General features: G+C 39.6%; 1 protein-coding gene across 3 annotated transcripts in view; it reads left to right on the plus strand.

Moving 5' to 3' along the window:
* Positions 1-11,738, plus strand: part of GABRB1 (gamma-aminobutyric acid type A receptor beta1 subunit) — a 400,370-nt gene that overhangs the window by 142,507 nt on the left and 246,125 nt on the right. For all 3 annotated transcript variants that reach the window (XM_003794587.2, XM_012808080.1, XM_012808081.1), the window contains one exon: positions 2,628-2,848. In XM_003794587.2, the coding sequence (XP_003794635.1) occupies positions 2,628-2,848 (221 nt within the window). The remainder of the gene's footprint in view (positions 1-2,627; positions 2,849-11,738) is intronic.

Genomic DNA, 11,738 nt, shown 5'->3' on the forward strand with positions numbered 1-11,738 from the left:
CGCACACATCTGAGCAGGGACGGATCCCGTGTTCACTATTTCCTTCTGTCTATTTTCCATTGTTCACCTACCAGGAACTCACATTTTAAGGGTAACATTTATTATCATGATATTATTTCCCATTTTTAAAATTGACCAATAAAAATTATATATATTAATAGTGTATGATATGCCATTTTGAAATACATGTACATTGAAATATGTGAAATATATCTATAAATATGTGTACATTGAAATATGTGTACATATGAATAGCTAAATCAGGTAATTAACTTAGGCATTATATAAGTCATATACTTCTTTTGTTGCTGTAAAATCTCTCCTATCAATTTTCAAGATAATCTTTTATACTTTAGGATGATATATTTTATCTTTCACACATTAAAACATTTTTTTGGTAAGAACTGTGAAGTAAGGATTTTACCACAGGGCCTCATTACTGGGAAATCCTCGGTAGGGCTCATGAAAATCTGGATTGTAGTGGGGATTCATTGTGAACACTGGAGCGAGTATTGTTGAGTGTGCTGATAACCATGGCAAAGTCTACAACAGCGGTTCTCAACCTGTGGGTCGCGACCCCTTTGGGGGGGTCTCCTGCATATCACGTATTTACATTATAATTCATAACAGTAGCAAAATTATGAAGTAGCAACAAAAATAATTTTATGGTTGGGGATCACCACAACAGGGTCGCAGCATCGGGAAGGTTGAGAACCACTGGTCTACTACAGTGACGGTGCCTAATATTAATTTCCTCATACTAGCTGAATTACATACAAGAACCCAACACCACGACTTGGAATTGATCACATGCTATTGCTTATTTTCATGACCAACTGAGTCCATCTGCCTACTTTTTTTTTTTATAAACATCACTTTAAAAATATAAATGCTTGTGAAGATGAATATGTACACTCCAAGTACTTGGAAATATGACATTAATCTGTGGGTAGCAATTAACAGTTTTAAGGATAACGTATTTTATTTGTTTGGTGTGTTACAGTTTCTAAAGTACCTTAAATTTAATTTTCTCCATTGATGCTTACCCTAAGCCAATAAAATGCTGACTTTTTATTCAGTGTATATAATTAAGTTATCAGAAGTATAAGAGATTATATTAGTTGCTTACGGTGACATATGGTAGAGATTAGAATCAAGCTACTTTGGAGTCTAAAACTCATCATCTTCCCAATTCATTTTCCTCCAAAAGTCGTAATGTTGAAACTTGAAGAGGATACCACTTAGAATGGTAGAAAAAGGGAAGAGGATTATGTATAGTCCTGTGTGGTTTTTTTTTTTTTTTTTTTGTAGAAGGAAGTTTTATTCTTGTAAAAGGATGTTGTGTGATTAATATTAATATAGCAGTAAGAACAAATATCCTTGCCATTAAACTAGAATGGTGTCTTGAATTATTGCAAGATGGTTACTGAGTAAACAGTATAAACATTCTTAAATGCAATGATTAAAGAAGAGTTAATATTATTATCCATACTAGTAGTGTATTCCTTTTAGGATTTTTCTGAAACGCATTGGAGGTCTAGATAAAATGCAGCTTTCCCAGAGCCAAGGCACAGTCTAAGTCACCGTGTCTAAGTCACACATTCCAGGTGTGTGTGACAGTGGCCACACACGGACCTCGTGCAGCAGTTACACGGTGTTCTCTTAATAGTCACCAAGGTATTGGCAAAGTCACCACTCTGACATATAAATGTGCTTTAAAAGAAAAAACAAACCTTCTGGGTTTTTTGTGTGTTGAGATTCATATCATAAGGACTTTGTTTTTACTGCCTCCTCTTTATTTTCTTTTAATGGACAATTTTGTATTAATGGAGTTCTTTAAAAATAGACAAGAAAAGTGCTAAGATAATAATCATTGCCACCCCTCCCCTGTAGCTTGATCCATTTATATTAAACCCAAATCGAGCTGCCATGGAAAACCCATGTAGAAAAAGATGGGGGGGGGCAAACGATGTCCTCAGGGTGGCCTTTTACAAAAGGTGAGGAAAGAAACTCAAGATTTTCCAACTCTCATCTCAAACCAAATAAACATCTCTGTTTATATGTCTCTTATACCTGCATTCCAGGACCCATAAACAAGGTGCCGTTCATTAGAAAAGTACAGATAAGGGCAGTTGATAACCTTTATGAATCAAACAGTCAATATTTACTCAAGAAGCATTAGCATTTTGAAAAACATCCTCACCTTTTAAGTGCGTCCCTTTTTAAATGATTCTTCATCAAACATTTCTTTCCAAAATAGAACTGTAAATATAATATCCAGGGGTGAATTTTTGTGGACATGGATCTTTTTTGTATAATTTCCCGGTATGACCTTCCTTACGGCGTCATTTCTTTAGACTTTGAAACTTCAAATTCAATTCCATGTGTTTGCTCTACCTGACGGAAACGCTTATGCATACGTTCAAGCATTGCTCTAGTGCTTTCAACACATAGGTTGCCCTGTTTGGGGAGGCGCAAATGTCAACACATCCAAATGCATCTCATGGGGAACATCAGGACAGTGGGTCAGTGGGCATCCTCGTCACCACATGAGGTATCGGTTTTTAACAATAAGCATTTGATGATAATGATAGTAAAATTCTTCTCTGGTTTCCTTTATTTCACAGGATTATACACTCACCATGTATTTCCAGCAGTCTTGGAAAGACAAAAGGCTTTCTTATTCTGGAATCCCTCTAAACCTCACCCTAGACAACAGGGTCGCTGACCAGCTGTGGGTACCAGACACCTACTTTCTGAATGACAAGAAGTCATTTGTGCATGGGGTCACAGTGAAAAATCGAATGATCCGACTGCACCCAGATGGAACCGTGCTCTATGGACTCCGGTAAGTGGCTTTATGCTGCATGCTTTGCTGCTGCTTCTCTGGGTGTTTTATTTTCTACTTTTGAAAGTGGCCAGGAGAGAAGCAAGCAGAATATGTAGATGTTGATACAAAGGAAGTGTCACACCCTTAATGGAGGTCTGGTGTTAACCCTTACGTGGGTAAGGGCTTATTAGAAATTCTAGGCAACTTCAAAGTTAGGTTTCAATTTCAAGGAAAAAAATATTTGATCTGTTGTGATAGGTTATGTAGAGTGCTGGTGCTTTAGAGCCTTTGGTGTCCACCTTTTGAGAAGCAATTGAAAGCTTAATATCCCCAACTCATATATGGCCCCAGCTTTTCCTACCATTTTAGAGAATTGACAGTTCTCCTAAAATTCTTCCATCTGCCATGAAGATCAAGTTGAAGCTCTGGTTGTAGGTCAGAATACTGCAATGAATGTCTGTGGTTCACTGACACTGAAAACCAAGATGCAAGTGAAATGATGTGTCTACGACAAAACTCCTAATCGTAACCCAGTGCTTGGTTATTCAGTTATAGCTTTGGTCTCCATGTGCACAGCAAAATAACATCAGTTGATCTTGGCAAAAACACCTTTGGAAATTTTCCATTCTTTCAGTACCCTAAGAACTTTTAACTCCAATTAATTTCTGAACCAAATGTCTCTCAGAAAAATGATAAGCTAACTGTTCCACTTTGAGTCTATTAATAATTACTACAGGCAAAAATCTACTAATCCAAGATGAGCAATTGATCACTAGTCATGAGTTGTGCACTAGAGATCATAATCTTTCTGTTACTTACGTAACCCCTATTAGATATGCCCAATAGCAGGATGCGTTGGCTCACAACTATAATCCCAGCACCCTGGGAGGCTGAGGCAGGTGGATTGCTTGAGCTCAGGAGCTCCAGACCAGCCTGAGCAAGAAAGAGCAAGACCCTGTCTCTAAAGAAAAAAAAAATTGTTAGACCTTGTGGTGGGCAAGGCCTTGTGGCAGGCAACTATAGTCCCAGCTACTTGGGAATCTGAGACAAGAGGATTGTTTAAGCCCAATAGCTTGAGGTTGCTGTGAGCTGTCACTCCACAGCACTCTACTGAGACAACAAACTGAGACTCTGTCTCAAAAAAAATTGTTTTAAATAGATATGCCCAATGTATAAAGGGATGAATTATCCTCCTAAGTATTCCAGGAGAATATTTCATGACCCAACTCAATAGGCTAACTAACCATTACATATGTAAATATACAGATTAGGGAAGATTGTATAAAAAACCACCTTTGGCGAGTGAGAATGGGGTTTCCATTCTCAATTCACAGAGTCTCACTTCAGTAATTTCCCAGATGATTTTTAGTCACTACCAATGGGAAAGATAAAGCAAGAAAAATACTTGAGACCAAGAAGTTGAGCATACCTTGCTGAGAAAACTGAGCCCAACCTGGGGCAGAGCCTTGTCTAAGGGTATGATCAGGTAATGGTAAAATTGGGACTAAACCCCATGTAGCCTGCTTCCCACACCAGTGCTTTGTTCCCTTCCCTGCATTTCAAATGCACTTAGAGGTCAACACCTTCTTCCAAGTTGCACAATCTTCCTTTCTCTACTTGGAGCCAGCCCAGATCTTTGGAGCTTGTAGCTTGCAACCAGGCAAATACTCTTCCCAAGAAAAAGCCCAAACCATTCATCTACCTTCTGGCTCTCTGTTCTCTTCATGGCACCTGTCTTTTCCATAAGAGCCTCACACCAGTTTCAGTAACTCCCCTTTCTCTTCCCCTGTCTTTCCCTTTCTCTTTCCCCACTCAGAAGTTTGGTTTTCTTTTCCCTAGAGGTTATAAGGTCAAGCAGAGAAAGATGACATTTAGCATCACAGGATCAAAGTTAGGCTTGAACTCCACAATTTTCTAGTTGCTTGAGCTTAAAGAAATTATGTAAATTTTATCTTCTGCAGTAAGGGGCTCACAGCACCTAACTCATTACTGGGGAGATCTTATAAAATAATCATTTGGGCAATACAGAGTAAGGCCTAAATTATATTTTTCTATAGTAATTGTACCTTTTACAGCCTTATTAGGTATAAGAAAAACTGTGCTGAGGGTGGCTTTCTAACTCCCAGGGATCAATGATTAGAGCAGAGATAAAGTCGTTCAATTAAACATATACTCATTGAGTGCCAAGAATGTGTCACACACTCACCTCACTGTTTTGGCCCTGAAAATGCTTTTCCAGAAGCTTGGTAGACATTTGTCGTTGTGCAGAGGGGAAGGCATCAGGGACTGGGAATCGAGCTATTTGTGGCTGAGCTATTTGTGCCCTAAGGAAGCCATGTTGTCGGCCTGGGCTTCAGGTTCCCCAACTGTAAAGAAGGGGACTGAACAAAATTATCCTTCAACTCCCTTCTAACCCTAAATCCCATTGCTTCTGTGCTCCTGTATACTGAGGTGTGTCCATTTTCATCCCTCTGTTATAACATTTTCTAGTCTCAGAAACGACAATCTGCACTTTTCCTTTGCAGGAGCCTTTTTGAGAATAACTGCTGCTTATCACTTCCTAAGCACACATATCTAGAAAGTCCTTGTCAGATAACATATGCATTGGGGTATTTATAGCTGTACTTATTTTGGAAGTGAGTAATTGAAAGAATGAAGCTTCTTGCCTTTTTCCTTTCTGTAAGTCCTGCTTACAGTCATTGTGAATGGAACCACCATTAATGCATAAGTTTCAACAGAGATGAGATCGCTGACTCTCTGAATGCATCCCAGAGCCCTTTTGGCCAGGAATTCCATAATCATAAGAGCGCTTCATTAAAGGAAAATAACCTGTTGCTATATTCAAACTCAATATGGGATCTATCACTTAATTGATACGTACCATTGAATAGAGTGAGTTGTTCTCTGCTTTTGTGAACTGTGTCAAGTTGTATGTCACTGCAGAGGGGTGGCACACGGTCTTTTAATGCTCTAAAATAACAGAATGGTGTCTGTTAAGAGACTGGAGCTTCTGGAGGAACCAAGCCACCATGCAGCGGATATTCAGCACAGGGCAAGAGCTTTCCTGGGCCTCCTGGTCTGGGGTCATCCCTCCTGTTAGAAACGCATTCCACTGCGGAGTAGCACAGAAACACTATTACTTCCTCCTTCATTTACCTAAAGTCTAAGTGAAGGATGTCTGTGCGTGTCTAAGCTGTGTCAGGGGCCCAGAGCTTTAGTCCAGGTCCCAGGACCTCTCCACCCTGGTGCTCTCAAAGCACACACGCCATTTCCTTTTGTACTCAGAAGTGGGGACTCTGAATCAACTCCCTCTGTGTCGCACCCCAGATCCTTAAAATCCTCCCGTCTTCCCTCCCTTCCTGCCCTTCTACTCCGGGAAAGACCTTGCTCTTCCTTCTCCTACTCTTTACAGAATTTGCCCCCCTCCTTTACCTCAATCCTCGGCCACCTTCCTCTGTTGACTTCCTCCCATTGGTTTCCTTTCCAGGCTTCAGTTTCCTCACAGCTTTGGTTTCCTGTCCCCCCTCACCATCCATCCCCCATACCATCACCCCATCCAGGCTGCTTCCCTGAAACGGCTCTTTTAAAAATTACCAAACTATCCCCAGTCCTCAGTCCGCCCTTGTGTCTCCTTTGAATGATTAAGTGTGACAACCAACCCCGACTTCAGAGTTTCCACGGCTTGGCACTAGATGGTCATTGTTCTTCTGTCTTCTCTAATTGTGAACCGTAGAGATTCCTCCAGCTTTAACCAGCTCCTTCAATTGAACAGCACTGAGAATCTAAAATGCCAAAACCTTGAGTTTCACAAAAAGATTTCTAATAACATACTGACATCTGTAGCTGAATTCACTAGCTCCTCCTGAAATGATCACCGTTTCGTATCATAATAACAATTCATTTTCTGTAACTGCTTTGTTGTGAGAATACAGTGCACGATGCATATAATGTACAAAATATGTGTTAATCGATGGTTTATGTTATTGATAATACTTCTGGTTGACAGTAGCCTTTCAGTAATTAAATTTGGGGGGAGTCAAAATTTATTTGTGCATCTTTGACTGCATAGGAGATTGGAGTCCCTAATCCCTGCGTATATGAAAAGCTATTTTTGATTCTTTGAAATTCAAATTTAACCAGGCAATCTGAATTGGGGATAACCCTGCAGCCCTACTAAACTCTCACCCTCCTCCGCCTCATACACTCCCCCTACCCTAGCACTTTCCCCCACGTTACTCCCTTTTCTGGAAAGCCTCTGGCACACTCCACTTTCTCTGTGAAGACTTTCACAATCTTCCTAATCAGATGAAAACTCTCTCTCATTTGATACCCTACGGCCTTTAGTTTCATAAAAACCCACGAGGTTTGAAGCTCTCGTGGTGTTTTATCTTTCTCTAGTTATATTCCCATGATGTAAATAGGATTGTGGATTTGTTGACAATGTGAATTGTATTTCCTCAACCTTTGTATCTCCGCTTTCAAACCAAATAGATGCCCAATAAATGTTTTTAAAAATGAAATGAAAATCTATCCGATGCAGTCACCTGACTCACAATAGTTGTCAGCTGCAACATTTCCTATATCTAAATGATGGCTTTTAACCAAGAGCAATTATTACTATTAATGACCAGATGTATTTTGCCTCTTGTGCAAACATGATCCAGCTGGTTGCACACACTGCTTTTCCCCAAGGCCGAGCCATGTGGGCGCTGAAAGAATGTGTTTATCTTTCCCTGAAAATGGCAGGCATACGGCAATTTGATTCCGGGAAGATATTCAGTGGACGGTTTAACCTCCTGGAAACAGCCCTTTTTCCTTTAGCCTCCCCTCTTCACCTCTGCCGCTGCTTTCTTGCCAAAGTTTCAGAATGTGCCTTCCTTCATCTCCTCCCAGAGGTGGGCCCGGGTCAGGTGGTTTTGAGGGGCTTCTGTGAGAATGGAGAGGGAAATGAGAAGTTCTATAGTTTGAATGTCTGTTCACCTCTTAAACTCATGTTAAAATTTAATTACCATGGAGATAGTTTGGGGAGGTGGGGCCTTTAAGGGATCATTAGATCATAAAGGCTCCATCCTCATGAAGGAAGTGATGCCAGTATCGTGGGAGCAGGTCTTGCCCCTCTTGTGTGTATTTTCTCTCCTCTCTCCCTGTCTCCCTCTCTCCCTCTCTCCTCTGTTCCTCTGTCCCTCTCTCCCTCTCTCTCCCTCTCCTGCTCTCCCTCTCTCTCCCTCTCTCCCTCTCTCCCTCTCTCCTCTGTCCCTCTCTCCCTCTCTCCCTCTGTCCCTGTCTCCCTGTCTAACTCTCTCCCTCTCTCTCCCTCTCTCCCTTTCTCCCTTTCTCCTGTGTCCCTCTCTCCCTCTCTCTCTGTCTCCCTCTCTCCCTCTCTCCCTCTCTTTCCCTCTCCCTCTCTCCTCTCTCCCTCTCTCACCCTCTCTCCCTCTCTCCCTCTCTCTCTGTCTCCCTCTCTCCCTCGCTCTCTGCTCATGTGCCATGTTTGGTGCAAGAGCACCTACCCAGATGCAGCCCCTTGATCTTGGACTTCCAGCCTCTAGAACTTTGAGCTAATATATTTCTGTTCTTTATGAATTATCCAGTCTTTGATATTCTGTTATAGCAGCACAAAACGGACTAATATAGGAAGTGAAAAGCCTTTTAGTTCAGCACCAGCTCGCGTTAGAAGTCAGTGGGTGTGCTGCAGAGCAGCAGTCTTCAACATTTTTGGCAACTTTTGGCTTCATGAAAAATAATTTTTCAATAGATGAGGGAGGAGGAGGGATGGTTTTGACATGAGCCTGCAAGCAATTGATTTGTGATGGTCTCTGTGCAGTCAGACCTCTGTGCTAATGCTAATCCGTATTTGTAGCCACTCCCCAGTGCTAACATCACTGCTCCATATCCACCTGAGATCATCAGGCATCAGATTGTCATAAGAAGTATCAACCTACATCCCTCACATGTGCAGTTCATAGTAGAGTTCATGCTCCTAATGTCACCGGATCTGACAGGATGTAGGGCTCAAGCCGTGATGCAAGGGTGGGCAGTGGCTGGAAATACAGATGATCCTTCACTCGCTGGCCCATTGCTCACCTCTTGCTATGTGGACCTGTTCCTAACCCTCACCTGTATTAGCAGAGCTGGTTCCTACTCAGAACGGTTGAAGGGAAGGTCTGTTCTTTTTTGTCAATGCATGATGGATGTTTACAGCTCAGGTGTACGTGGAATAAATTAATATGTTTCTGTAATTTGTAAAGATTAAATCATTGCACCTTGGATATACATCACCCAACATATTTGTCTTTTCTTTATGACAAAGCTATTCAAACTCTTCTAGCTATTTTTAAATGTACAATAGATTATTATAAACGAAAGTCACACTACTGATATAGCTTACACGAAATCTTATTTATTTTGTCAAACTATATATTTGTACTCAATAATTCATTTCCCTCAATCCACTGCTCCCCCTACCCTTCTGGCTTTTGTTAACAACCAATCTATCTCTATCTTCTTTAGAGAGTGCACTTTAGATAGTGCACTCACATATAAGTAAGAATAAAGAATATTTGTCTTTCTGATCTTGGCTGCTTTCTCTTAAACACAGTGACCTTGAATTCCATCTCTGTCCCTGTCAGGATTTCATTCCTTTTTATGGCTGAATAATAACCCTGACAGGGTTATAGATGGAATTTGAATTCCATCTATGGGATTCATTGGTCTATATTTTCTTTCTTTATTCTTCATTTATGGACACTTAGGTTACTTCCATATTCTGGTTTTTGTGAATAGTACCACACAAAAAAAGTGTTTTATTTTTCTAGTTCCTTGAGGTGTATTGTTTGTTTAGTTGAAGTACTTCTGTTTTGTTGATATTGCCGTTATTGTTATAAACTTTTATCTTCTTAGTTCTGTTTTTATGGTAGCCCATAGATTTTAGTACATTCAGTACATGAAACGTAGGACTGCAGATGACTTTGCCGTATATTGCTTTTTTTTTCTTCTAGACGTATACTAGGTATTGGAATTACTGAATCAATGCTATTTTATTTTTAATTTTTTGAGGAACCTCTGTAATGGCTGTAAGAATTTACATTGCCAGCAACAGTGTTCAAGTGTTCCCATTCCTCTGCATCCTTGCCAGCATGTTCTTCCCCTTCTGATACAAACCATTTTAACAAAGATAAGATTACATCTCGTTTGCTTTTAATTCATATTGCTTTGATGATTAGTGATGTTGACCATTTTTCAAAACCCATTGGTCATTTGTATGTCTTCTTCTTTTAAGAAATGTTTACTCAGTTTTGTTAGGATGAAATGTTCTGCAGATGTCTGTTAGATGCAAATGTTCAATGGTTAGGTTTAAGTCTAAAATTTCTTTGCTTAGCTTCTTTTTGGAGGATCTATCCAACACTGCCAAAGGGGTGTTAAAATCTCCAACGATTATGGTACTGGAGGAGATCAAGTTACTCTTGTATGTTAGAGTCTGTCTTATAAATTGAGGCGCATTCTAGTTGGGTGCATAAGTGTTAATGATTGAAATCTCATCATGTTGAGGGTTGCCCTTAACAAATAAGAAATGGCCATCCTTATCCTTCCTTACATTGGTTGGTTTAAAGCCTATTGTGTCTATGAATAAAATTGGAACTCCTGCTTTTTTCTGATTTCCATTTGCCTGAATTATAGATGACCATCCCTTCACCCTGAGTCTATGATTCTTGAATGTGGTAGATGTCTAGCCTGAGTTTTTGTATCCAGTCAGCCACCCTGTGCCTCTTTAGAGGACAATTTAAGCCATTCACATTAATTGAGAGTATTGATGACCTAGATAGTATTTTGGGTATCGAGTTTTTTGAAAGTCCAGCAGACATTTTTAATCCTTTTGCCACTGTTGAAGTTGGAATTTGATCAAAAATTTCTGAATGAGTTTACTTTGATGGTGGAGGATTGTGTTGTTCATTATGTAAGATAGATCTGAGAATATCCTGGAGAGCCGGTCAAGTTATGGCAAATTTCTTCAACATGTGAATATCATTAAATGTATGAATGACTTAAAAAAAAAAAAAGAAAGAAATGTTTACTTAGATCTTTTACCCATTTTTAAACTGGATTATTTTGTTGTTGTTATTTCCTTTAGAATTGTTCATGCTCCTTCTATATTCTTGTTGTCATATTGGTGGTTGCAAATATTTTCTGCCATTCATTGGGTTTTCTCTTCACTTTGTTGACTGTTTCCTTTGCTGAGCAAAAGTCCTAGTTCCCATTTACCTATTTTTGCTTTGGTTGGCTTTGCTTTTGAAGTCTTACACAAAAATCTTCACCTAGACCAATGGCCTGAAATCTTTCCCCAGGTCTTTTTCCTAGTAGTTTAGTATTTGGGGGTATTAGACTTAAGTATTTAGTCCAACTTTTGTCATAATTTTGTATATGGTAAAAGACAGACATGTAGTTTCATTCCTTGGCATACATATATTTATCCAGTTTTCCCAGCACCGTTTATTGAAATGGCTGTTCTTTCCCCTACTATATTTGCACTTTTATGAAAGATGAGTTGACTGCAAATGCATAGATTTATATCTGGTTTCTTTATCATGTTCCATTGCTCTATGTTCTGGTTTTTATGCTTAGTACCATGCTGACTCAGTAACTATAGCTTTGTACTACATTTTAAGGATAGGAACTGTCATGCTTCTAGCTTTTCTCTATTTTCCCAGGCTTGCTTCGGCTATTCAGAATCTTTGTAGTTCCTTACAAATTTGTAAGATATTATTTCTGCTTCTATGAAGAATGCCATTATTTCGATAGAGATTGCATTAATCCTATAAATTGCTTTGCTTTGATAGTATTGCCACCTTAACAATATCAATTCTTTTTTTTTATTATTAAATCATAGCAGTGTACATTAATACTATCATGG

Source organism: Otolemur garnettii, unplaced genomic scaffold, assembly GCF_000181295.1.
Source record: "Otolemur garnettii isolate 467f Iridium unplaced genomic scaffold, OtoGar3 scaffold00083, whole genome shotgun sequence".
Classification (NCBI taxonomy): Eukaryota; Metazoa; Chordata; class Mammalia; order Primates; family Galagidae; genus Otolemur; species Otolemur garnettii.